The sequence below is a fragment of the Arvicola amphibius genome, chromosome 8, assembly GCF_903992535.2.
Source record: "Arvicola amphibius chromosome 8, mArvAmp1.2, whole genome shotgun sequence".
NCBI classification, from domain to species: domain Eukaryota; kingdom Metazoa; phylum Chordata; class Mammalia; order Rodentia; family Cricetidae; genus Arvicola; species Arvicola amphibius.
This window is the reverse complement of record NC_052054.1, coordinates 83,949,177-83,976,394: the sequence shown is the minus strand read 5'-3', so window position 1 is coordinate 83,976,394 and position 27,218 is coordinate 83,949,177. Positions and strand designations below refer to the sequence as shown.

The window sequence follows — 27,218 nt, the reverse complement described above, 5'->3', positions numbered from 1 at the left end:
TTGAGAAATGTATTGATATTTGTGTGTGCACAAACGCGCCTGCCACGGAGGCCAGAAGAGGGCGCCAGATCCCTAGGAGCAGGAGTAACAGGTGCCTGCGAGCTGAACTGCAGCCCTTTCTAAAAGGAGCAAGTGCTCTTAATTGCCGAGCCATCTCTCTAGTCCCTATTTTTTTTAAATAAATAAATAAAACAAAGCTCCCAATAAGAATAGAGTTACAACCTTGAAAATGCCAGGATGCCCTCACCAACTGTATTGTAGTGAGATTCCCTAATACCATGTCCCCAAATGCCTCCAAACTTCTCTTCCCAGAGAGGTGATCTCTGGAGAAGGTGACAGAGACTCCATGTTGTGTCATGTGTGGGAGGCGGAGTTTAAAACTTCCTACATTGTCTCTAAAGGCATCCTGGGCAAGCAGCAACAAAAAGGTTGAAAGTCGTACCTCGTCAGAGTTGCCTAGCCCAGCAAGAGGAGGAGGTAGGAACTCTTACCAGTAATTATTATAAAGGGTTCAATAGGCTTTAAGACCCGTGAGTCTTTTAAAAGCACAATCAAAGACACCTGCCAACAGATTCCATGGCTTCCTCTTTGAGGCCTCAGAACCTGTGTGAAGAGAGGTCACGTGGCCGAGGGTAGGGGTAGGGCGCAGCACCTAGAACGGTGAGCCCCTATTTGCTTGTGTGCATCAGCCTTCCAAGCTGACCTTGTAAAGGACTGCTATCTTCCTCCACCTGAGCTTCTTCCTCACTTAAAAAAGTATCATCATTATCATCATTATTTTGCATTTAGGGGGGTTTGCACGCATGTATGTCTGTGCACCACCTGTGGTCAGTTCCTCTGGAGGCCAAAAGAGGACATCTCCTTTATAAGTAGAAAGCAGAAGCTGCTTGTGCCTTTTATGTAGATGATTCTGGTAGTTTGAGCCATGATCTCAAAATTCAGTCTCCATTCAAGAATTTGGATTCTTTTTAAAAGATTTAGTTTTAGGGATGTGTGTGCGTGTGTGTGTGCATGTGCGTGCGTGTGTGTGTGTGCAAGTGCCTGAGGAAGCCAGAAGAAGGCACCAGACCTCTCCTGGAGCTGGAGTTCCAGGCAGTTGTGAGCTGCTGGAGATGGGCACTGGGAACAGAACGTCCATGTTTTGCAAGAACAATATATACACTTTTTTCTTTCTTTTTCTTTTCTTTTTCGAGACAGGGTCTGTCTATGTGGCCCTGGCTCTCCTAGAACTCACTCTGTAGACCAAGCTGGCCTCAAACTCACAGAGATTTGAGTGCCTCCGCCTCCAGGGTGCTGGGATTAAAAGGCGTGCACCACTGTGCCCGGCTATAATACAAACTTCTGTTAAGCCATCTCTCTGGCCAAAAGAATATAGATTGTAAAAGATGGATGCAGATCATATTTAGTAGCCTACACTGAGTACATGTAAAAGATCTCTATGCTTGACTCATTTGGCATATATGAGCTTGTGGCCCAGTTTCCTTTATACTAAAAACAAATAAACAACGCGGCTTTGGTACTAAAGTACTAATGTCATTCTTTCAGACAGTGTAGGTGTGTGTGTGTATGTGTGTGTCTGTGTATGTGTGTATGTCGGTGTGTATGTATGTGTCTGCGCATGTGTGTATGTAGGGGTGTGTGTGTGTGTATGTGTGTGTCTGTCTGTGTTTAAAGGTCTGTAAATTCCAAGCCAAAACTGTTAACATTTTGAACTCAGAGGACCGGCTCAGCCTCTGTGTACTAATGATGCCAGTATTGCCCTTTCCTGTAGCATGGGGTCAGCCAGTTGGACAGCTCTCCAGAAAACTCGTTCTCCTATTGGCTAGCAGGTAAATTCCGGGGATAGGCAGGATTAAGGGCTTCAAAGAGGATTCCCCCAGCCCTCCCTCAAAGGAGGGTCAAATGCTGTGCTCTAATTCCGGAATAAAATAAGCCTCTGGGAAGGAGACCGTGCCTGTTTACATAGGGCTGTGGCCCCTCCCAAAGAGGCAGCCTACTGTCCATCCCCGCCCCCCATCCAGGGATGGGTAGGGAGAAGTCTTTCCTTGAGGCAAGTGTTCAGTGTATCCAACCCCAACCACCACATCGAGTTGTTGAAATAACCTTGTTTGGTTTCCTAAATGGAGTATCAACACCAAACCTGCCCTCGCTGCCGCTCCTGGTGTCTAATGGGCAATCTCCGCCAAGAAACGCAATAGTGTACGCTAGAGAGAGCGCTTTGCATGGCCCACTATCAGCGCGCTCTCCCAAAGCTTAAGCCCCAAAGGGTTAAGGTAATAAGACCTACTTACATCTATCTTATAGCAGTTTGCTTGTTGTCTAGGGACAAAACATCCCCTTCGCTACCCTTGATGCAACCTACACCTTTCCCAAATTGCCCTGTCTTATGCACAGTGGGAGCCAACTGCTAGGGTGAGGGCACCAAACTTGGGACACACGTGTTAACCCATCAAGCTCAAAGGGATCCGGGGTCACTGTGGGCCGATTTCTATTAATAGGAGATAAAGCTCCTGCGGACATTAGAGGTAATGCCCTGACAGCCCCGTGCAGTTAACTCCTTTTGGGCCAGTAAGTTAAAAAACAAAACAAAACATGTCTTGCCCCGGCAGAAGGTGCCTTGAAAGGATCGTGTTCATACGCACACACCGGGGTTCACTACCTCTCTTTAACAGGTCAGGCTTCACGCCCATACTCTGGAAGGAGAAGGGGCAGCGGGCAGCCGTTGGGTGTCAGTCAGCTCAGCTTTGCTACACATAAGGCGAGTGCCACAGCCACCAGCAGCACGGCACTGAAAACAGTGGCGGCCAGGGCCTTGCTGGGGTCGCAGGGTCCCGCGCGTTCCTGTACCGAAATGCCACCAGCCGAGGACGCACCAGCACTGGCACCGGACAGGAGTTCGGCGCCCGCTGCCTGCCGCGCCTGCACAGTCCAGCGGGGTACATTGACTTTCATTTCCATGTCGTCGATCATCTTGCCCACTTGGAGGACTTCGCGCTCCAACTCAGGCAGGTCGGCGACGTCGAAGTCTCCCTCGGCCTCGTGTCGCAGGCTGCGTGCGCTCAGGGCGCGCGCGGCCACTGCAGAGGAGCCGCCAGCTACTCCAGTGCGTACGAGTGGCCGGCGCGGCGCGTGCAGCGGGAAGGCTGCTCCCAGAGTCAGTGAGCGCTGCATGTCGGCCTCGAGCAGGTCCAGGCAGCCCGAAAAGGCCACCCAGAGCCGCTCAAACTCCGCGCGCTCCTCGGTAGCCAAGCCTCGGTCACGCAGCGCGACGGTCAACCGGGCGCCTGTCGCCACAGCCAGCTCGCGCGCCTTCTGGCGGGTCTTCTGCAGCTCCTCGCGCAGGTCCTGCGTGTCCGCGGAGCCCCCCACAGTCAGCACCAAGTGATGATAGCACGCTGTGGTCTTATTAAGCGCGTCCAGCAGCGCCTTGCACTCCTCTCTGGCCATGGCTCTGGCCTCCGGCGGCGGTGCTCCACTGGCACTCTTCAGCGTCGCAGATCGCCTCCAGCCCCGAAGCCAGCCTTGGGCTGGGTGGACCGAATACTCCTCATGGCCTTGCCACCGTTCTAAATGGAGCTCTCCGGGGATCCTCGACGTGCGCCTCCGACGTCCCCGCGTGCAGAGGGAGTCCGGTTAGCTGCCTACCATCCTCTCTTCCATTTTCCCCAGATGCGCTCCGGGTCACTCGCAGTGTCTCTGCACGACTTTCTCCTTCACAGGAGCTACCTGAGAAGCCCAGGGTGCAGACCCCATCCTTGGCCGACCCCACGTCTCCAGGCTGAGCCGAGCGCGCCTTAGCTCCGGCCAAGGACAGCAGGATCCAGTTTCGTAGGACACGCCTCTTGCCGCGGGTCTGGGCCCAGAGCTTCCTCCCCCCCCCCCCACCACGGGTAGGCGGGGCCCTGCCAGGGGAGGACAAGTGTGGCTTTCCCTCCTCTCCCTCCCGTGTATTCCATTATAGTACTGGAACCTTAGCGCCCTGCAAATTCAACTTTTTCCTGTTTTGCAGACGAAGACGACTGAGGATCCGTAGAAAGTATCTTATGCGGAGCCCATGATAGTTGAGGAGACAGGACCGAGGGATACTGAACCCTAGACCCTGTAGGCAACAGAATAGTGTGGCTCAGAGGACTAAGCACCTCCGTTTTGCGTCACCGGCAACACGGGGCGGTCGGCCGGGCAGGATGGTTAACTCCAGCCGGAGTTCAGGGACCCAGCTACGACCCCACCCCTAGTGCCAGATCTTCCCTAGGTCCCGCCCTCTCACATTCTGGGCACGCGCACTCCCTGACTCTGGGCGGGGCTATTCCGAGTAGGAAGCACGGTGTCGCCTGGGCCCCACCCACGACTGAACTGGACTTAATGATTGCTCTCTTTACATGTCACTCTCAGTGAAACTAACCTCTTATTGGACAGACAGGGGTGAGGTTCCGCCCAACGGCGGAGTAAAGGGGTGGGCTGAAGAGTGGCGCTGCCGCACCCGGGTGGTGGGCACTGAGGTCCCAGCCCAGAGCCTGGGAGGTGCTGTCGTAGCTCAGAGGTGAAACTATGTAGCCTCTTAAGTAAGTGTCCTCGGAGGGTGTCCTCCAGCGCCTCTCTAATCTGGGGGGCGCGGAGGTCGGGTGGGGACCGGGAGGGGGAGGGGCTCCCTGCGCTGAGCCGGAGCCCCAGGCAGGGCTGATGGGCCCCCGGGGCCCGGACCCGTTGCGGGCTGAGCCTCCCAGCCCCTCTGGTTCCTCTGCTGTCCGCAGCGGGGCGCACCTTGCCCACGGTGCCCACCGAGTCCAGAGGGAAGGCGAGGCGGCGCGGAAAATGCGTCCTCTGTTCTCGGGGCTCCATGGCAGGCCCGGGTCCCGGGATCTGGGACATGGGGCAGTGGATGGGGACAGTGGATGGGACCGTCGCTCACAGGTCGTGTGACCTGGGAGGTTTTCTGGTGGCTAGCCTGAATACTTGGAGAGGAAGCAGTGTATGCAGGTCCCAGTCTAGGCCGGCTGATTGTGGTCCCCGCGAGGGATAAAGGAGGAGAGGGTGTCCCTGCCTGCTTTACACGTGGCGACGACCTCTCCGCCCAGGAGGTAGAGAATACTTTTGGAAAACTCTTAGGCAGTCTGTTCAGTTTCTTGGTTGAAAACGGACTGTCCAGATGCGCGCGCGCCTGTCGGTGCCCCTCCAGCCTCGCCTCCAGCTGCAGGGGACTTGTACACTCCCGGTGGGTGGCAGGTGGCTGTGGTAGCAAGTGACACATCATCATTGAGGAGTGAGGGACTTAGAGTACGAGGGCTGAGAGACGGGACAGACTCAGTGGCTGGGAATTGCTTCATTCTGTGGAGAGAAGCTCCTGTTTTTATTTAACGCCGTAGACTTACCACTGACCATGGAGCGCAGTAGCGCTTATTAGTATTTTGAGGGTCCTCCAGTGCAGGCCATGGTGGTGTGGCAGCCAAGGGGGGTCTAGAGCCTTGAGCCCCAGTACTTACTGTCACTTAGGGGTCGATCCTTTAGCCAACTCAATTGACAGTCTGCATCCAGAACTTGGGTGTGCTGTGGGACTTGGCCATTCTCTGGGGAGGATGGATACAGGCACACAGGGATCATGCAGGGGTCTTGATATAGGAATAGGTTTCAGTGGAAGGGGGGTGAACCCATCCCTTTGGGAAGCTGTAGGGGGGTGGGGAATGATGAGGCTGCAAAAGTGGACAAAAGCCAAACACCAAGTACAGACAATTCAGCTGGCTGGGGGTGGGGGCGGCATAGATGGGAAGACAGAAGAATACTGCCTTGACCTGGAGGTTGAAGCGGTCACTTGGGTCTGGTTCAGGTGTGTGTGAGGTCTGGGAGGCTGAGGTAGAGGATGGCCTTGAAGCCGGGTGATTGTGTGTTTCCAGGTTAGACCTTGGGTGAGCTCTCACCTGAAGTCATCCTGCAGGCAAGCATTTCTAGGAGAGAAGCAGCCCCATTTCTACATAGGGCCCAGGGTCTAGCTCATGGGCCTGGGCCTCCCTCTGCCATGTGCCAACCCGACTGTGCTGCGCTCACCCCAGGCTGCTGCAGGCTTTTTCTTATCGATTTGTCTGTGTGCTGGTCAATGATTTTGTGCTGTTAGGACACTCCCTGATTATTAGCTGGTGACATTAGGCTGGTGTCCAGTAACTTCTTCCTCTCCAAATAATTATAGACGACAGGCTTAAGAGAGGAATCTGGATGAAATGTGTCTTTGGGAGATGCTAAGAAACCTCCTTCAGAGTGCCTGCCCACATGCTGGAAATCGTGGCAAGTAGATGGGGTGGGAGGGTGGGAATCTGGGTAGTGATTGTAGCCTGCCAAACTTAACGCCCCCCCCCCAACCTTTCCTCCCCAGCACCGTCATCCCAGTGTTACTGCTGTCTGATCAGCTTTGAACATTTTGTTTATTTTGGGCTCCTTCCCTTTTTACCTGCATGGCTGCTGCCTGGGATTAACCCTTCACCCACCAAGGCAAGACAGCTGTCCTCTTGCTTCCTCTGAGCCAGATGGAGTGCTGAGTACATTAACAAGGAATTATAAAGAAGATACAGCTGGGGTCTGTAGATCAGAAGGACCTATGTGACTAGAAAGCACAGATTCCAAAAATAGATGACCAGAAGGTTTTCCTTTTTTGGCCAGTCACCCCCCTTCCACTTTGAATCATATATCACTGGAGAGCATCGCTCGTCACTTGGCAAGTGTGCCTGGTTAGGGTCCTCCGAGGACAGAGATAGCCTCAATGGTAATTCTTGGCCAGGAGCGCATCTCTGGGAGCCACAAGACTCCCTGTGCTGGATTCTGGGGAGCAGGGCTGCATCCTGTCCTGTCACTCCATGGGTCCTGACCACCCAGACTTACCCGGGTTGGCAGGACAGTTGAAGACCACAAAACCACACCGAAGTGTGCACACTCCCCCCTGAAACATTCAGACTAATATGGGCCCCTGTACAGCTGTCTTGTTCATGGGGTAGCTGGCCTCAGATAGCTCAAAAGGTCAGTGGTCTTCGGCATTTCTGACTAATGCTACTGACTTTTCTGTAAATTATCTCCTCATTGGAAGGCTGGCAGGGATGGTCAAGACTCCCGCGGTGCTTGGATTCTTAGGACTTTTAGGGACTTATATTACTTAATTTAAAAAAAAAATCTTTTTTTTTTTTTATCCTGGTTTTCTGTGCTCACAAAGACCCCCTAGCCTCCTGAATCCTTACCTTTGCTCCTGTACGTTTGAGGCATGTCCTCATCCCGATCCTCTCTATTCTCTGCTAGTCCTGTTCCTCCCTGGCCTTATCTCCTAGCCGGGGAGTGACGGTTTTGGTGCTCTGCCAGTGTGGCCATGTCCTTCCCCAGCATGATCTCGCCATAACGCACATCCTGTTTCTCAAGCGGTTTTTATCCAAAGCATCTTCTGCTGCCACACTCCGCCCCTGGGGAACCAACTATCAGAAACCAGAAAGAAATGCTGTTCCCCCATGACTCTGTCCCCTCAAAACCACATTCTCTGCCGCTTCTGTTGGGGGCTCATAAAAGGATTAGCCAGGCTCTGGCAATAATTGAATTCAATGAAGCAAGCACCTGAACCGTTACCGAACTCTCCCAGGGGGGCTCAAGGAAGGATTATTTGCACCCAGTTTTTATTCTAGGCTCCTCTTAAAAGTCTCCTTTTCAAGGAGCTCCTTGGATCAGGCCCCAGTGGGGCCAATAGTCAAGTTAGCGCTCACTGGGCAAAGAGACTTTGTGTGGGGCCCGTGTGTCTGCTGTCAGGTAAACTTTTCCATCTGCGGAGATGGAGTTTAGTCTGGTCCATTTGTGGCTTATGAAATGCTTTCAGGTGTTTTTCTCTCTATCGCTAAACATGTTATTTTAAACATTGGTTTTGTGTGTGTGTGTGTGAGTGTGTGTGTGTGCAGAAATTAGAGGACAGGAGCTGGATAGGTCCCTCAGTGGTTAACAGCGTTGGCTGCTCTTGCAGAGGATCCAGGTTCAGTTCCTGCACCCACAACCATCTGTTAACTCCAGTTCCAGGGAGATATGACGCCGTCTTCTGGCCCCCACATATACCAGGCATGCACATGGTTCACAGATATACATGTAGGCAAAACACCCATGCACATAAGCTAAATAATAAAAATAGTAATTTAAAAAAGAAGTCAGAAGACAACACGCAGGAGCCATTTCCGCGTGAGTGCCAGGGATTGAACGTAGGTCGTCAGGGCTGGCAGCAAAACGCCTTTATTCGCTGAGCCGTCTTTCTCGCTGGCCGCATTAATTTTAATTTTAAAATAATAATTATATGTTGAGAGTGTATTTTGGATAGGTTACAGTATACAAAATGTTAAAAGCAGTTTCGGCTGTTTCCTTTTTAGGGCAGCTTCTAGACATTTATAGTATGCACGTATCAGGCATGGGGGTGCACACCTGTAGTCCCGAGTACTTAGAGAGCTGAGTTACAAAGATCATACGAAGCCCAGAGCTTTGAGGCCATGTGGGTGCAATAAAATCAGAATAAGTACAGCCAGCTGGCAAGGTGGTGTAGTCAGTAAACAAGCTTGCCACCATGCCCGAGGACCTGAATTCCATCCCCAGGACCTGCCCAGAGTTGCCCTCTGACCTCCACAGGCGCACTGTGTCATGTGTCATGCCACCCATGTGAAAAACGAAAAAAAAAGAAAATGTAATAATTCAAAACAAATACGATAAAATCTAACTGTGTGGCCTGTGTCTCTAATTCTTTTTTTTTTTTTTTCTTTTTTTAACCTGCCTCTTTTTGAACTGGCCTAGACCACTGAAACACGAGTAGAGAATGGAAACAGGACAGACACACACGAGGACTTGGAGTGTGGCGAAGACAGCTTTCCCGACTGGTATGAAAGACGGAGATTATGCCAAAAGCGATGCTGGGACGATTGGCTTACCATATGGAAAAATGAAATTAACTGCCGATTTTATAGCATAGACAGAAATAAAATCCAGATGGGCTGGAGATGGAAATGTGAGAAAGTTTCAGGTTTTTCTAAGGCGCAGGGGCTGCGTTTGTGGAGCTGGAGGGGACCTGGCCTCAGGTGGCCTTCGTTGTGTAATCAAGTCAAAATGTAACGGCTTCCATCTGCCCTCCTTTCCTTACCTTAGTCTCGGGATGTTTTTGTCCACCTCACCTGTCTTAAGGGTGTGACTGCATCTTGTTCCCGTTCGCCTGCTGCATTCACTAGATCTCTTGGACAACCCCTGCCTTGGTCTCTTCTTGTTTAGGCGGCACTTAGAGCCCTGCAGGCTGAGGCTCAGAAATCGTCGCTAATCAAGTCAGGCCCCAGGGCTGGCTCAGGATGGCAAAGCGTGGAGAAAGCTGGCGATAGAGCACCGCAGACCTACTCTGATCCCAGAGCTAGGAGACTGAGGCAGGAGGATCCTGCTCTTGAGATCAGGTTGGGCTATGTACGTAGGGAGACGCAGCTTCAGAGAAAACAAGAACCAAGTGTTCGGGCATTTGCTCATTGGCAAGAACAAGACCTGGTGTTCAGTCCTTAGAACTAACTGTGTGTGTGTGTGTGTGCGCGCGCGTGCTCATGGGTAGGCAGGTAAACACAACAACAAAAAAAAAAACCCACAAAAAGCAAAAAAACACAACCAACTATCCCAACACTTGGGAGACGAGAACAGGTGGATCTCTGTGAGTTTGAGGTCAGCCTGGTCTACAAAGTGAGTTCCAGGCTGACTGGTACCTAGTAAGCCCTGTCTCTAGTCACAGCTTTTTCCTTCCTTGTCCCAGGAAGCTCACTTGGACCCTCCTGAATTCCATATGGCTCTATATGATGAAGATCTCCTGAAGAACCCTTTCTACCTGGCCCTTCAGAAGTGGCGCCCTGACTTGTGCAGCAAGGTGGCCCAGATCCACGGCATTGTAAGTCTCTCCTCCCCTCCCCCACCCCCCTTGTCCTGAGAGTGGCTCTCAAGCATGTGAGCAATGCCAGAAATGTGGCAGACAGATGAGACTTTTAGAGGAAGTCGGTTACAAAGCTGCTGAGTTTAGCAAAGCCCCATGCTGTGTCCCAGGTGTTACAGCATGCTGGGTGTATACGGGGCAAACACTGAGGGGCCACCAACTGCTGCTGCCTGTAACTGAAGTCTGGTGTCTTAGTTAGGGTTTCTGTTGCTGTGTTGAAACACCATGACCAAACAGCAAGTTGGGGAGGAAAGGGTTTATTTGGCTTATACTTCTATATCGCTATTCATCATTGAAGGAAGTCAGGACAGGAATTCAAACACTGCAAGAACCTAGAGGCAGGAGCTGATGCAGAGGCCATGGAGGGGTGCTGCTGACTGGCTTGCTCCCCATGGCTTGTTCAGCCTGCTTTCTTAAGAGAACCCAGAACCACCAGCCCAGGGATGGCATCATCCAAAATGTGTTAGGCCCTCCCCCATCAATCACTAATTAAGAAAAATCCTTACCGCAGGATGTTATGGTATCATTTTCTCAATGGAGGGTCCCCCCCTTTCAGATAACTTCAGCTTGTGTCAAGTTAACATAAACTAGTCAGCACGTCTCGTGCTGGGCAGTTCTCATCTGCTCAGCTGGGCGGTCACTCCTATGGAGGTGGGGAATACGGACCTGTGAATTCACACACAGTGGAATGATTAGTTTTACGTGTCAACCTGTAGTGCTTGATGCTCATGGGCTGATGGCACTTCCTGCCTCTGCAGAGGACTCCAGGCTCAGTTTCCGGCACCAACTTATTAATTAAGAAGCATTCATCTTGCCACAAGCTCGGGTCGCCTGAGAAGAAAGTCTCAATTGAGGAAATCTAGATCAGGTTGGCCTGTGGCCCTGTCTGGTTGTTAATCGGTGCGGGAAGACACAGCCTGCTGCGAGCCACGCTGTTTCCTGAGCCCTCCGAGCGGTAGAAGGGTGCAGGAGGCCGCCGAGCGTGCGCTGCAGCAAGCGGGCAACACGGGTGTGCTTGCGTCTCTGCACCTTGACCATGCAGGTGACTGCTTGATGTCCTGGCTCTCCCTCTCGTCAGAGATGGACGGTAACTGGAAGTGGAAGTCCAGTGGACGCTTTGTTCTCCTCTATCACTTTTGGCCATGATGTTTGATTGCAGAAATGGAGACAGAACGAGGATTTAGCTTAGAAAGACGTTTCCCAAAGGGAAAGCATTTCTGCGACAAAGGCCACAACCACAGAAATCTACAGGGTGGCCAGGCGACTGGGATGGGAGAAGCATGCAGGAGACATGGTGGTATGGGGTGGGGGGCACTGCTGCCTGGAGGGTAGCCCATGTCCTGATGTTGCACTTGGCTTGGGGGTGGGTTGGAGGGTTAGTTAATTTTCTGGATACTGTGTCCAAATGACTAACAGAAACCAGCTGATGGAGGAGGAGCGATGTTGTTTGACTAGCGATTTCAGAGGTAGCTGTCTGTATCTGGACTGTTGGCTCCAGGCCGGGCCGGTGAGGCGCAACACTGGTGGTGGGAGTGTGTGATGCAGAAGGTTCTTCACCTCACTGGTGGAGAAGGAAACAGCAGGGGAGGGACCAGGGACCAGCTCAACCCCCAGAGGCATGCCTGTCAGTGTCAAGCCCCACCTCCTAAGCCTGTAGAACCTCCTCAAAAGGGCCACTGAGCCTCTAACACAGGAGCCTGCCTCAGGGCACATTTCGTATTTGCACTCTTGGTTTGCGTCACTGTCTGTCGTGAAGGGAAGTCGGGGTAGGAATTCAAGGCAGGAATCTGGAGGCGGGTACTGAAGCAGAGACCATGGAGGAGCCCTGCTTACTGGCTTCTCCATGACTTAACTGTTTGCTTTCTCTCTCCCCCCTCCCTCCTTCCTTCTCTTCCTCCCTCCCTTTTCTTTCTTTCTTTCCTGACTTTTTGAGATAGGGTTTCTCTATATGGTCCTGCTGTCCTGGAACTTGCTCTGTAGACCAGGCTGGCATCAAACTCACAGAGATCCTCCTGCCTCTGCCTCCCAAGGGATTAAAGGTGTGTGGTGACATCACCACCCAGCAACTTAGCTGCTTTCTTATACAGTCCAGGACCACCCACGTAGGGGTGGCACTGCCCTCTGACATCAATCATTAATCAAGAAAATGCCCTACTGGCCAGTATGATGGAGGCATCTTCTCAGTTGAGGTTCCTCTTTTCAGATAACTCTAGATTGTATCAAGTTGGAAAGTTGGATAAAACAACCAGGACAGTGGGCTTCTCTTTTGTTTCTTTTTTGTTTTTCAGTACCAAGGAGGGAAATCAGGATTTTGTACATGCTAAGCAAGTGTTATGCCTCTGGGCCACACCCCATCTCCTCACTGGGGGATTCTAGGCAGGGGCTCTACCACTGAGCCACACCCCAGCCCCTCACTGGGGGATTCTAGGCAGGGGCTCTACCACTGAGCCACACCCCAGCCCCTCACTGGGGGATTCTAGGCAGGTGCTCCACCACTGAACTATGCCCTTATCCCAGTATCTTGTGTGTACGAGAATTTGTGTATGAGGACACGTATGTATATGCATATGGAGGTCACAGGACAGCTGCAGGTGCCATTCCTCAGACACTATATGCCCTTTTTATTTTTGGTACAGGGTCTCTCAGGATTCTGAGAGACCTATGCAGCTAGGCTAGCTGGCCTAGTAGCCCCAGGGCTCTCTGCTTCCTCGGTGCTGGGAGTGTTATGTATGCTCCACCAGACCTGTCCTGTTGGTTTTACATATGAGCTCTAGGGTTAAGTTCAAGCCCTGCACCTCACTGACTGAGCTGTCTACCTTCTGAGACTCACAGCTTCATTTTATTTATTTATTTATTTATTTATTTATTTGGTTTGGTTTGGTTTTTTGAGATAGGGTTTCTCTGTGGCTTTGGAGCCTGTCCTGGAACTCACGCTGTAGAGATCCGCCTGCCTCCGCGTGCTGTGATGGAAGGCGTGCGTCACCACCGCCCAGCCCAGCTGCTTTTTCAAAGCGTCGTTTTAAGTTGAGTGTGTTGGGCACATTGGTGCTGTCTTTGACTCTGCTTGGGAAGTCCCTGCTGGCTCGTTGTGACCTGTTTCCTTTTCACCTCGCCCTGCACTGTGCCTCCACTTCTCTTCTGTGGTGACAGCTCTGGTCACGCGTGGGAGGATTTGAACTGAAGGAGAAGTTTGCTTAGCTCAGGTCAGCCTCTGGTTGCTGGCAGCTTTTCTGGAAACACAGAATGAGTGTGAGCCTTATGTGTGCCCGCAGGAGCCCTCTGTCATTGAAGTTCACTCTGGGTTTTTTGTTTTGTTTTGTTTTGTTTTTCGAGACAGGGTTTCCCTGTAGTTTCTAGAGCCTGTCCTGGAACTAGCTCTTGTAGACCAGGCTGGCCTCGAACTCAGAGATCCGCCTCTGCCTCCCAAGTGCTGGGATTAAAGGCGTGTGCCATCACTGCCCGGCCACTCTGGGTTTTCTGATTAGTATTTTCCTTCATGTGCATTAACCAGAAAGTTTTTTTTAAAAAAATTTGGATTTTGAGTGCTATAGAATTCATTATTAAAAATCGTTAGACCCTAAGCAATAGAGGAGAAGGTGCCTGAACTGGCCTTGCCCTGTAGTTAGACTGATGAATATCTTAAATGTCACCATAGAACCGTCATCCAGAAGCAGAGACCCGCAGCAGAGCTCTGGGCTGAGCTCCCAAAGTCCAGCTGAAGAGTGGGAGGAGTGGGGCTGGAGAGATGACTCAGTGGTTAAGAGCACTGCCTGCTCTTCCAGAGGTCCTGAGTTCAGTTCCCAGTAACCACATGGTGACTCACATCCACCTATAAATGAGATCTGGCGCCCTCTTCTGGCCTACAGGCAGGATACTGTATAAATAAATAAGTCTTTAAAAAAAAAAAGTGGGAGGAGTGAGAAGATGAGCAAAGAGGTCAAGACCATGATGGGTTCACCCACTAAAACAGTCTGTCTAAGCTAATGGGAGCTCACCACCTCCAGCTGGACAGGAAAGGAAACCACCTAGGTCTAAATTAGTCCTTCTGAATGTGGTTGACAGTTGCATGGATGGGGCAGACTGAGGGGCCACGGTAGTGGCACCAGGATTTATTCCTACTGCTTCTACTGACTTTTTGGAAAACCAGTTCTCTTTGGATGGATCCCTTGCTCAGCCTAGATATAGTAGGGAGAGCTTTGGACCTTCCCCTCTCTGTGGAGTGGATGGGGCGTGGAGTAGGGGGATAAATGGAGGCAATGGACGGGGGAGGGAGTGGAAATGGGTTGGTATGTATAATGAAAAAAATATGGTTTGTTTTTTTTTTTTAAAAAAGTCAAAATGAGAAAAAAATCATTAGCGGCAGAGCATGATGGAACAGGTCCATAATGCAAACACGCAGATTGGCTAACGCTACATGGTGAGTTTGAGGCCAGCATACACTAAGTAGTGAGACTCTGTCTCATAAAACCCCAGTAGGTGTGCTGGGCAGTGGTGGCACACACCCTTAATCCCAGCACTCGGGAAGCAGAGACAGGAGGATCTCTGTGAGTTCGAGGCCAACCTGGTCCAGAGTGAGTTCCAGAACAGGCACCAAAGCTACAGAGAAACCCTGTCTCGCAAAACCAAACCAAACAAAATAAAGCTAAAAACCCAGTGGATAAATAAAGAAGGGGCCAGAGCGAAAGTTTGGTGGCTGAGAGCATGTGAGGACCGAAATTCAATACTTAGATCCCAGATGTGGTAGACCCCAGATGTGGTAGACCCCAGATGTGCACCGCCATAGTCAGTCCCATCATTTGAAACAGTACTCGGCTCCAGCCCCTCCTGAGAACTATGGGATCCACGTGAGGTCCACACTGGGTAGCTAGAAGTTTCTGGCCTTCCCTGGCCTCTGCAGGGAAGCTGCCTCATCTGACGAAGTCAGCCGTGGAATGAAGTACTCTGCCAGCATACCCAGGGTGGGGCTGGAGCTGGATGGCTCGCTCTGGTCCCCTGTTGTCCATAGGATGGGCAAGGGACACAACTCTCTGCTGTACAGTGTGCTCCACATGCTTCTCAAACAGTAGAATATTAAAGTTGCTCCTATAAAGTTCCTCATCCTTCCTGTCACTTCTGAGAGAGCAACGTGGCATCGGCAGTATTGTGCTTAATTTCTGTCCTGGGAGCTTTGCCAACAGGCCCGAGAATTAACCAGCCCAGCATCAGAGATCAGAACCCTTTACGGGTGCAGCATTAACCTTTTTCGTTACTGTGACCAGACACCAAACAGCGTCAGAGGGTTACGTTCCCTCATGCTGGGGAAGGCATGGTAGTATTCAGGATGGCTGGGGTGCTTGGCAGACACATCTCCACATCATGGAGGAACAGGAAGCAGGGTGCTGGACCAGAACCAGGTGGAAACAGTTATAACCTTCAAAGGTCCACCCTTGGTGACAGACTTCTGGTCACCAGGCTCCACCTCCTAAAGGCTTCACAGACTCCTAGTATTTAAGACATGAACTGTGGGAGACATTTCAGAGTCAAACCATAACCATGAGAATTAAGTTATCAGCTCATCACTAGAAATTGTGTCGGGGCTCACTGGTTGAGAGCACTGGCTGATTCACAGAGGACCCAGGTTTCATTCCCAGCACTTACATGGTGGCTCACGGCTGTCTATAATTCCAGTTCTAGGAGATCCAATGCCCTATTCTGGCCTCTGTGGGCAGTGTATGTGTGCAGCACACAGACATACACATAGGTAAAACACCCAGATGCACAACATTAAACCGACAGAATAATAAATAAATGATGCTGTAGTTTCAGCATCAGCCACCTTTGACCCTTCTCCCAACAGCCAACACGCTAAGATGCCCTGCTCTGCTGGTCTGTGGTAGCAGGGCTGCGGCAGCCCAACCGCACCCCTACGCAGCCCAGCCACTGTTCAAGCTGGCCTCTTTCCGGAATGTCCCTTTCCGGGAGGGGAGGAGTCTTCTTCCTGCCACCTGGTTGCACTGTGGAAATTCCTTTCCCCCACACTCCCTCATCTTTCAGACGCAGGGCCCTGTGACACCCACACTGCTCTAATAGCCAACTCTGTGCCTATTATCTGGGCTAATAATGCCCCTGGGGCTTCCTGGGAGTGGCTTGGGCAGGTCCATCTCCTGGGACTCTTGTCGATTGGCTGCTGTTTTCTGACTTTGTAGGAGAGAGATATAATCAAGATTTACCCCCAGGTGAGACAGTACCAACTCCCCCCAAATGACTCACATTCATCTGGATAAGTAAAATGAGTTTATTCAGGGTTACTTACCATAGCAGTGGTCACTACAGACCGTACGTTTTCTGTTTTTACTTTATTTTTATTTCATGTGCATTCACGTTTTGCCTGCATGTATGTTTATTTGAAGGTGTCAGATCCCCTGAAACCGGAGGCACAGGCAGTTATGAGCTGCCACGTGGGTACTGGGAATCGAACCTAGGTCCTCTGAAAGAGCAGCCACTGCTCTTAACCACTGAGCCGTCTCTCCAGCCCCCATAGCTACAGTTTCTTAAGTCCACAACCCACTAGTGGGGGGGATTGCGCAGCAGGGGACCCTCTTCCTTGGGATGGGGAGGGGTTGGCCTCCTTTCCATGTCTGTCGGGAAACTGGGGTAGTGTCTGAAACTGGAGGGTCTCCTGTGCAGTCAACGAATGTGTCACTCTCCCTGGTGTGCTTGGTGATGGGAATCCAGTGCAGGGCGTGACAGCATGCAATCTTAATTCAAGTGGGGCTTCTCAGAACACACAGAGGTTCCTCCTGGTCCTGTGGAGGCCAGAAGGAGGCCCAAAGCAGGATTGTTGATGTCCTCAGTGCTATGGCAGGGACCATCACAAAGCCTTTGAATCTTGGCATTAAACGCCCCAAGGACAGCTTCTAGGCATTCCCTTGCTGGGACCCACACTGAGTTCAAGGCCGTCTTCTGTGTGTGTTTAGTCTGTGTTGCTCTTTTTATGTAGTTGTGAGGCACCCCGTGGAGCCTGGGAGTTAGTGTTTCCCATTTCAAAGTTGTATCCAACGCCTCCCTTTATTTTATAATTAAAATGTTGGATTGGAGGGGTCTGGAGAGATGGCTCAGCAGTTAAGTGCACCTGCAGCCCAGTCTTGCGGTCTAGAGTCCAGATCCGAGCAGCCATATCCGCTGCCTCACGAGTGCCTGTAACTACAGTTTCAAGGAATTAGATAACCTCCTCTGGCCTCTGAGGATACCCAAACACATGCTATCTTTTAAATAAGCAAATACGGAAAGTTTCAGATTCTAGGCTGGTCTTGAGTTTACGGAGGGTGACTTTGCACGGATGAGCCTCCTGCCTGGACTTTATTGAGCCAGGTTTACAGGCATATGCCACTAGGCTAGGCTACCTTTTATTCAAAAATGCTGGGAACTCGCAAGGAAGTTTAGAAAAGCTACAGAATAGAACTTAAACACAAAAAAGGCAGTTTTATTTTTCCTGAATATAGACAGTGAAGACATGAACACCACAAATTAAACATGTGGGCCAGAGAGATGACCCATTGGCTAAGAGAAATTGCTGCTCTTGGGTGGGCCTGGGTTCAGTTTCTAGTCATAATGGTCTGTAACCCCAGTTCCAGAGGATACAGCGCCCTCTTCTGGCCTCTGTGGGCACAGTGTGCATGTAGTGCATAGCTAGACATTCAGGCAAAACACTTGTACTCATACAATTAAAAAATCTCTTTACATGTTGTAGGGAAGACCGCTTGTTGATTCCCGACTGCTCAGCCCCAAAATAATCACACAGAAACCATATTATTTAAATCACTGCTTGGCCCATTAGCTCTAGCTTCTTATTTGCTAACTCTTACATCTTAATTTAACCCATCTCCATTAATCTGTGCATCACCACGAGGTCCGTAGCCTACCAGCAAAGTTTCAGTGCATCTCTCTCCCGGAAGTGGTGCCATAGATTCTCTCTGACTCTGCCTCCTTTCTCCCAGCATTCAGTTTAGTCTTCCCTGCCTAGCTCTGTTCTACCCTATCAGGCCAAGCCAGTTTCTTTATTCATTAGCCAGTAAAAGCAACATATAGTCAGACGGATTTCCCATGCCATTTACAAATAAGGTTTTTCACGTGGAAGGCAGAGGCAGGTAGATCTCTGTCAGCTCAAGGCCAGCCTGATCTACAGAGTGAGTTCCAGGATAGTCAGGGCTACAGAGAGAAACCCTGTCTCAAAACAACAACAACAACAACAACAAAAAAAGAGCTTTTTAAAAGAACTGGAAAAACAAGGGAAATTTGTAGTAAGTAAATGGGCATTTGTGCATAATAATGCATTGTGGTTGTACTTATTTTAATTTTATTTGCCAAAAGTTATGTGTATATGTGCATGCCTATGCATGCCTGTGCAGAGGGCATTGGATCCCCGGGAGCTGGAGTGACAGGTGGTCATGAGAGGACTGACATGGGTCCTGGGAAGTGGTCCCAGGTCTTCTGTAACAGTGTTAATATGTCCTCTCAACCACTGAACCATTTCTCCAGCCTACTAGCTCTGTTTCTTAAAAGAAGCTTTATTGTTCAGAAATGCATTCCTAAAAATATATAGGAGTGAGTCACTTCTCGGCCTTATGTAACTTTCTGGGTTTTCTTGAAATAACCCAGAGTTCAGGGATAGCTAGAGATGACAAATGACTGGCCACCAAATTCCTTGTTTTGTTTTGTTTTGTTTTTCGAGACAGGGTTTCTCTGTAGCTTTGGAGGATGTCCTGGAACTAGCTCTTGTAGACCATGCTGGCCTCGAACTCACAAAGATCCGCCTGCCTCTGCCTCGCGAGTGCTGGGATTAAAGGTGTGCACCACCACCGCCCGGCAAATTCCTAGTTTTTGAAGCTGGATGAAGGACATGTGGAGCTCACTCCATTTTTTTTTTGGTCTACTTTTACATGTTAGAAATGAAATAAATTGAGCTGGGAGTGGTGGTGCAGCCTTTAGTCCTGGCACTCAGGAGGCAGAGGCAGGGGGATCTCTGTGCATCGAGGCCAGCCTGGTCTACAGAGTGAGTTCCAGGACAGCCAGGGCTACATAACAGAGAGAACCTGTCTCCAAAGAATATTTTAAAGAAGTAAGGAAGAAAAGAAAGAGAAGTTAAACAGGTTAGGGCTATTGAGATGACTCAGAGAGCAAAAGCTTTTGCTGCCACTCATGACAAGCTGTGCCGCCAGCCCTAACCAGGGTCATTTTCCAGCTGATGCCACATCCCTCTGCAGGTCCCCAGCATGACAACACTCTGTCTAGTGCTGATCCTCCTTCGTTTTCCAGGTCTTGGTGCCCTGCAGAGGAAGCCTGCCGAGCAGCGTTCAGTCGTCTTGTCAGTTTGAGTCCTACGTTTTGGTGCCCACCGAAGGACACTTTCAGACCTTAGATGGAAAGGTACCCACTTCTAGGATGGCTCAGGGTTGATGGGGGCGGGGGCAGACAGAGGCAAGATAACCCGTGTCTCAGCCTTTCACATTGTTGGCATGGAATGTTGATTTTTTATATATACGTAGCAGCTTTTGAAAAGCTACCAGACAGGAGGCTATGGTGATAGTTAATAGTGACTAGGACCTAGACTGTGCCATGGGACGTAATGTGGGGCTGGAGTTCTTCCCTCTCTCTCTTAGCCAAGGGGAGTCATCTACCTGTATGTTAATGGTCCTGGGCACACCCTTCCCAGGTCTGTGTCCTACAGGGTTATTTCTTTTGTTGTGGCTGCTTGTTTTTCTTTTTCTTTTTCTTTCTTTCTTTCTCTTCCCTCCCCCCCCCCCCCCCACAGGATCTCACTTTGTAGCCCTGGCTGGCTTGGAACTCGCTCTATAGCTTAAGATGCCCTTGAACTTACAGATACAAACCTGCCTCTGCCTCCCAAGTGCGGGGATTAAAGGTGTACACCACCATGCCTCGCCCATACTTAGTTTTTGAGGGTTCTGGTGTGTTTACTAGGCTGGTTTGGAACTCCTGATCCTTCTGCCTCAGCCTCCTGAGTGTTGAGATTACAGGCATGGGCCACCCTCCCCAGCTGTGTCGATGATTTTTTGTTTGCTTTGTAATAGAATCAGGTAAACTCTACGAGATGGACATTTCATTTGCTCTCAGCCCATCGCATTCCCCCAACTAATGCATTTTCGCAAGTCCAGGCCACCATAATTACTCTTCTCACTGGGGTTTATCTACACTTTGATGCCAGGGCCTGCGCATCCAGGGCTTGTGGGGACTATGGCAGATCTGGAAGGGTGAGGGTTATCTGTAAGGCTGCTCAGACGGCTGGCATCCCTGTGGCTCATGACGTCTGATGTATAAGTACCACAAATTACTTACCACGCCTGTTTCTTGCTTCCTGGCCACGTGTCCAGCTGACACACACCGAGGTGGAGTCACAGGCTCTACCTGACTACCTTTTGGGAGGAAACTGCACGGGGTGTCCATGGCTACCACCCCCAGGCTGGTCCTGTGACGTTTTCTTGATTCCAGGGTGTCCTCATTGAAGGAAACAGGATTAAGTTAGGAGCTGGTTTTGCCTGTCTTCTTTCTGTGCCCATCCTCTTTGAAGAGACTTTCTACAACGAAAAAGAAGAGAGCTTCAGCCTTCTCTGCATCGCTCATCCCTTGGAGAAGAGAGAGACTTCAGGTACCAAGGGAGAGTCTCCCCTTTCTCCTGACAAGGAAAAGTCTGCGCAGACACTGCCTTTTCCCTCACACAGCTGTTAAAAGCTTGAATGTCACACACACACACACACACACACAATCAAAGAACCCACTAGAGATGTGCATAACTTTATAAAAATCCCCTCTGGGGCTTGGTCTAAGGCTTCCCTTGGCTGAGGCTGCCATGCCGGAAATGATAGGATTTCAGGTGGTACGGTTCACGGAGGCCTCACCGCTTCTGTGTTCAGCCTCTGACAAGGTTGTCCCTGGAGCAGTGCAGAGCCGGAGCCCTGGCTTTGTGTCTGGGCCTCAGCCTGAGGTATTGTTAAGCCGCCTGCACCATTGTCTCACTGAGAGCTCATTGGGTTTCAACAGGTTATTTCGTTGCCCCAGGAAACAGCAGAATCCCTTTGCCAAATGCACCGTGAAGCTCAAATTGCCAGGAGTCAGCTTCTCCTCAGCCCCATGGGTTGTACCTAGGGTCACAGATTAATGTGATTTCGTTCCCTGAAAAGACCTCATGTGGCTTTCTGGACTCCAGGATCTCCTCCACCTTCTTCCCTGGTCCCTGGCCATCCTTTCATGGAACCTGGGGCTCTAGACCCATCTGGAACAAGGGAAAGGATGTGACACACACCCTACCCCTACCCAGCCCTCCCATCAGTCAGGAACCGGTGAAAACTATAGCCAGCCTGCCCCTCCATCTCTTTTGCAGAGGAGCCTTCCGCACCTTCAGATCCTTTTTCCCTGAAGACCATTGAAGATGTGAGAGAATTTCTGGGAAGACACGGGGAGAGATTCGACAAGAACATCGCCTCTTTCCACCGGGCATTCCGAGACTGTGAAAGGAAGAGCCTCCGCCACCACATAGTTAGTAGCCTTGTCTTATTCTAGTGGCAGCTCTCGCTCCAGAGCCATTGAGTCTTCTCTCAGCTCTAGAATCCCTCTGGGGACCAGTCCATGGCTGGGCCGTGGCCCAAGGCCCTTTAGGAAGTGAACAATCTTAACGAGTGTCATAAAGAAACAAAACCCCCACTTACTGTTGCTGGCTATGTTAACACCAAGGGGAACCCTCCCCCCCCCCCCCTACACACCTTAAAAAAAGAAGTTGAGAGCCAGGAGAAGCCTTCAAGTGGGTAAGAAATGCTCACCATGCAAGACAGGTCAGATCCCCAGAACCTACATCAAAGGTGGACACCGTGGCAAGTATCTGTAATCTCAGTATGCTTAAGAGAGGAGGTGGGAGTGGAGGCTGGAGGATCCTCCAAAAGCGTGTAAGCCAGCTAGCATGAAAAGTACTCGGCACAGTGGCAAGGTGAGGACTGACACCCAAGTTGTGTTCTGACCTCTGACCTCTGCACTCATGGGTGCTGTACCCCGTACACATAAATATGTAAACATGCAAATATGCTAAAAAGTTGAGGGCTGACGAGATGGTTCAGCGGCTAACGGCGCTTGCCGCCGAGCCTGCCAGTGTATGTTTGATTCCCTGGACCCACGTGGAGGGAGAATGTGACTCCTGAAAGCTGTCCTCCGAACCCCCCAACACGCCATATCGTATATGCCTCCCCACTACAGACACATCCCAGACCTATAAACGTAATATTTAAAAAGATGATCTGGTAAAGCTCACCGTGCCCTCAGACCCGTCATCCTAGGATGCGCTACCCACTCAGGCTTTTGCGGTAAGAGGGGTCTTCTCTCTCTGTTCTGTGTTACGCAGGACTCCGTCAATGCTCTCTACACCAAATGCCTCCAGCAGCTTCTCAGAGACTCTCACCTGGTAAGCAGATAACCACACCAGACAACAGCAGTCTGCACACGTGCACACCCAAACACTCACCCAGCATTTCTCTTGAATTCTAGAAGGTTCTTGCGAAGCAGGAGGCCCAGATGAACCTGATGAAGCAGGCAGTAGAGGTAAGGAGAGAGCAGAGGGCAGTGGCTGGGAGGCTCGCTGGCACCTGATACACACCCCAAGCCTGGCTCTGTCGATCCCACAGATATACGTCCATCACAATCTTTACGACCTGATCTTTAAATACGTGGGGACCATGGAGGCGAGCGAGGTAAGTTTGCCATCTTTGTTCTCCAGGATGAGCACCTTATCTGAGAAATCTGAAGCTCCTGTGGGGGCGGAGAGATGGCTCAGCAGTTAAGAGCGCAGACTGCTCTCGCAGAGGATGTGAGTTTAGTTCCTAGCTCCCATGAAGGGTGGCTCACAACCTCCTATAACTCCAGGTGTAGGAGATCTAGCACATTCTTCTGGCCTCTGCGGATACCCGTGGTCACGTGCACAGACACAGTACGTGTGTGCACACACACGTACACTGAAAAATAAATCGTAATGCTTTTAATCTTAGCACTCAGGAGGCAGAAGCAGGTAGATTTTTGTGAGTTTGAGGCCAACCTGATCTACCTATTGAGTTCTGGGACAGCCAGGACTATGTAGAGAGACATTGTCTCAAAACAAACAAAAAATAATAATAAATAATAATAAAAATAAAAATAAATAATAAGATTTTGTTTGTTTGTTTGTTTTGAGACAGGGTTTTTCTGTGTAACAGCCCTAGCTGTCCTGAAACTCAACATATAATCCAGGCTGTCCTATATACTAGGCTGGCTTTGAACTCACAGAGATCTGCCTGCTTCTGCCTCCCAAGTGCTGGGATTAAAGGTACATGCCACCACGGCCCAGCTACAAAAAGTCCTAATTTGAAGCTTTGTTCAAATCTGTTGCTAGGATGCAGCCTTTAATAAAATCACGAGAAGCCTTCAAGATCTTCAGCAGAAAGACATCGGGGTGAAACCTGAGTTCAGGTAAGAACTCTCATGGCTTCACAAGATCAGCGCGCTTGGGGGCTGGGGGCATCTTCTCCCCTTAGTGGCTCTGGCAGGGCTTCTCTGTAGCAGTCATGGCCACTGACTTGTTACCACCACGGAGCTGTGCAATTGCTCCCGACTGATGATGGCGGCTGACGTTGACCTGGGACGGTCTTGTGGCCATCCTCTCCTGTGTTTGTGGGCCAGTGTGCCAGCTGGGTGGGAGCTAAAGGGGAAGGGCCATGTGACTCACTCAGCTGCTGCCCCGCCCCATCCCCATCCCATACAACACACACACACACACCCGCACCCGTGAAGGCTGTTTGCCCGAGAGAAACCAGCCATGGGGGTGCTCGCTATCCAGTGAAGTTCCATTAGGGTAAAAGTGTCTGAAGTATTGATATGCAAGCCTCTTCTCACCCTTGCAATATTCCCATCTTTGGCTTTTATTAAATTTTTAAAAGTTATTATTTTTGTTGCCTTTTCAAAACGCTTTTCCTTCACTTTAATTATATTTTATTTTAGTGTATATGAGTATTTGGCCTGTGTGTGTGTGTATGTGTGTGTGTGTGTGTATATATACATATATATATGTGTGTGTGTGTGTATGTATGTATGTGTATATATATATATATATATATATACACACACACACACATACATACATACATACATACATACATACATACATACATATATATGTGTGTGTTTGTGTGTGTGGTACCCTTGGAGGCCAGGAGAGGGCATCGGAGTTCCTGAGATTAGAGTTAACAGCCAGCCGTGAACTGTCATGTGGGTGCTGGGAATCAAATCTGGGACCTCTGCAAGAGCAGTCAGTGCTCTTAAGCTCTGAGCCATCTCTCCAGCCCCGTACTATTTTAAATTTTTGGGTTTTTTGAGACAGGGCTTCTCTGTGTAGCCCTGGCTGTCCTGGAACTCACTTTATAGACCAGGCTGACATTGAACTCACTGAGATCCACCAGCCTCTGCCTCCCAAGTGCTGGGATTAAAGGCATGTGCCACCACCACCTGGCTATTATTTGAATTGTGTGTATATATGACTCTCTGTAGGTATGTGCATATGAGTGCAGGTGCCCTCAGAGGCCAGAGGATTTGGATCTGCCTGGAGCTGGAATCACAGGTGGCTGTGAGCCCATTGTGGGTGCTGGAAATCAAACTCAGCTGCAAGAATTAAATGTTCTTATCACTGGGCCATCTCTCCAGTACTACTACCTCCCTCCCTCTCCCTCTCCTTCCCCCTCCCTTCCTCCCTCCCTCCCTCCCTCCCTCCCTCTCTCCCTCCCTCCCTCCCTCTCTCTCTCTCTCTCTCCCTCCCTCCCTCCCTCCCTCTCTCTCTCTCTCATTGTGAGCTATCCTTTAATAACCGAGCTATCTCTCCAGCCCAACCTATACTTCTTGAGACAGCAGCTCCTTGTGCAATCCAGGCTAGCTTTGTAATCCTCCTGCTTCCGTCTCCCGAGGGCCAGGATCACAGGCCTGCACCTCTAGGACAGGCGTTTGGACTTTTCCTTTTCCAAATTTTTGGCGAAGTTCTGTCATCTTCGAGCCCAAGTGAATGCCACCGACCTGGGTCAAAGCTCGGTCATTCCTCTGTAAGAAACGTCTAAGCAGGCATACGACCAGGACAAGAGCAGCAGGGCCTTCCGCCGTAACCTGGAGTTTCCATTTTCCAAATCACAGCTTCAACATCCCTCGTGCGAAGAGAGAGCTGGGGCAGCTGAACAAGTGTACGTCCCCACAGCAGAAGCTGCTGTGCCTGCGGAAGGTGATACAGCTCATGACGCAGCCTCCCAGCCGGAGAGGTCGGTACTGGGAAGGGGCCAGGCAGGGCAAGGCAGCTGAACCACAGATGTGAAGGTCCGTGTAGGAGGAGCATTGCAAAGGGACCGGAGTTGCCTGGGGAAGCAGGTTAGGCAGGATTAGCATAGCAAATTACCAGAGAGAGAGAGAGAGAGAGAGAGAGAGAGAGAGAGAGAGAGAGAGAGAGGGAGGCAGCTGCTTCAGTTGGGCCAGCCTCGCCAGGTGTTTGGAGGTTCAGCTTTTTTTTTTTTTTGTATCAAATACCTTATTGTATTAATACCTCTGTATTAAAAATAAAAATAAAAAATTCAAGGGTGAAAAATAAAGTAGGGGTTGGAGGTTGTCACTCAGTAGTTGAGCTGTTGCTGGCTGAGCCCCTCTACCCAGGTTCTAAAACGGCACGACTGCAGAGAAAGGTTAAGACAAAGGAAGCAAAGAAAAATGTAGCGTGCAGTTGAAGAACAACTCCCAAAGAATCTTGTGGGATAATCAAGCAAGCACACAGTGCGCTTCCAACAGCGGCAGAGAAGAGGGTGGGGTGGGTGCAGCCCAAGTCTGTGGTGGTAGGTTCACAGACTGTCTCCAAAAGTAGGTTCTCAGAAAGGACACCAAGTGGCAGACGTGGCCTGGGTATTCGTGGTCTGTCCTTTTTGCGCCATTTGACTTATACTTCTTTATGCAGTTAGGTTTTGTCGTTGATGTTTTGAGACAGGATCACATTAGCCCAGGCTGGCTCCAGCTCACCCATTGCTGGGGTTATAAGTGTGTGCTCTCTGACCCAGCCTTTTCTTTTTAATTAATTAATTTAGGTTTATTTTATTTTATTTTGAAGCAGGGTTTCTCTGTGGAGCCCTGGCTGTCCTGGAACACTCTGTGTAGACCAGGCTGGCCTTGAGTTTAGAGATCTGCCCACCTCTGCCTCCTGAGTGTAGGGACTAGAGGTGTGCACCACCACCGCCCCAGCTTTCTTTTTGATTTTTAAGACAGGCTCTCACTATGTAGTTCTGGCTGGCCTGGAACTCACTGTTTAGCCCAGACTGACCTTGAACTCAGGTGCTCTTGCCTTCGACTCCCCAAAACTGGAGTGACAGGCATGTGGTACGCTCTTTTATTCCCTTCTTCTGACATCTGTTCAGGACACTGTCAAGGAAGCAGCTGTGTTTTCTGCCTGGCGTGTGATTTTCCTGGAGTGTGGTTTTGCGGCTTGGTTGGTGGCGGAGACTCTGCGTCTGTCCATCTGTGTCTCACGGTGTCTGTGACCCTCTTTCCCTTTGCAGTGAATTTGGAGACCATGTGTGCTGATGACCTTCTCTCTGTCCTGTTGTATCTGCTTGTGAAAACAGAGATCCCTAACTGGTAACGTTTTGTTGTTGTTAAAATACTGTTTCCTTATTTAAGCCCCTTTGAGACAGGGTCTCTCCTGTAGCCCAGGCTAGCCTCCAACTCTTGGTCTTCCTGCCTCAGCCTCTGATTTCTGGGATTGCAGGAGTGATCCATTCTGCCCAGCATAAAATACTTTAAAATCTGGCTGTGCTGTATTTGGGGGGTGACTCCAAGAAAGGTGCCTTGAATGATGTCTCTCTTAAGAGCAAGTGCTCTGTCTACAGCCTTCAGGGGTGGCTCCCTTTCAGTGGATACATGGGGAACCTGAGGCCTGGTTTGACCTTGTGAAGTATGTGGCTAGACCATTGCTGAGTAGAAAGCAAATCATAGCTCTTTCTCCCACAAGTAACCATAATTCTCTTTACAACCGTGAGCTTTCTAGCTAGGTGTGGCGGTGCACCCCTTAAATCCCAGCACTCAAGAGGCAGAGGCAGGTGGATCTCTGAGAGTTTAAGGCCAACCTGGTCTAGATAGCAAATCCCAGGACAGGCAGGGCTGCACAGTGAAAACTTCTCTGCAAAATCCCCAACCCAAAACCCCAGTAATAAGCTGCCTTAGTCCCTGTTCTGTAGCTGTGAAGAGATATCAT

General features: G+C 50.3%; 2 protein-coding genes across 6 annotated transcripts in view; one reads left to right on the top strand and one right to left on the bottom strand.

Annotated features, from left to right (window-relative positions):
- Nucleotides 1–2,733: 2,733 nt before the first annotated feature.
- LOC119820255 (regulator of G protein signaling 9 binding protein) lies at nucleotides 2,734–3,447 on the bottom strand. Its single transcript, XM_038338377.1, has one exon. The coding sequence runs from the start codon at nucleotides 3,445–3,447 to the stop codon at nucleotides 2,734–2,736; it is 714 nt and encodes a 237-aa protein (XP_038194305.1).
- Nucleotides 3,448–4,445: 998 nt separating this feature from the next.
- The window catches only part of Ankrd27 (ankyrin repeat domain 27), a 52,208-nt gene continuing 29,435 nt past the window's right edge, over nucleotides 4,446–27,218 (top strand). For 2 of the 5 annotated variants that reach the window (XM_038339042.2, XM_038339046.1), the window contains exons 1-12: nucleotides 4,446–4,562; nucleotides 8,785–8,867; nucleotides 9,770–9,901; nucleotides 19,238–19,348; nucleotides 20,429–20,585; nucleotides 21,318–21,472; nucleotides 22,326–22,385; nucleotides 22,469–22,522; nucleotides 22,606–22,671; nucleotides 23,346–23,422; nucleotides 25,127–25,248; nucleotides 26,524–26,602. In XM_038339042.2, the coding sequence (XP_038194970.1) occupies nucleotides 9,800–9,901; nucleotides 19,238–19,348; nucleotides 20,429–20,585; nucleotides 21,318–21,472; nucleotides 22,326–22,385; nucleotides 22,469–22,522; nucleotides 22,606–22,671; nucleotides 23,346–23,422; nucleotides 25,127–25,248; nucleotides 26,524–26,602 (983 nt within the window). In that variant the 5' untranslated portion in view covers nucleotides 4,446–4,562; nucleotides 8,785–8,867; nucleotides 9,770–9,799. The other 3 variants (XM_038339043.2, XM_038339044.2, XM_038339045.2) reach the window with 3 other exon arrangements.

Excerpts from the sequence above, each read along its gene's own strand:
- LOC119820255 (XM_038338377.1), bottom strand. The coding sequence starts at position 3,447 with ATGGCCAGAGAGGAGTGCAAGGCGCTGCTGGACGCGCTTAATAAGACC.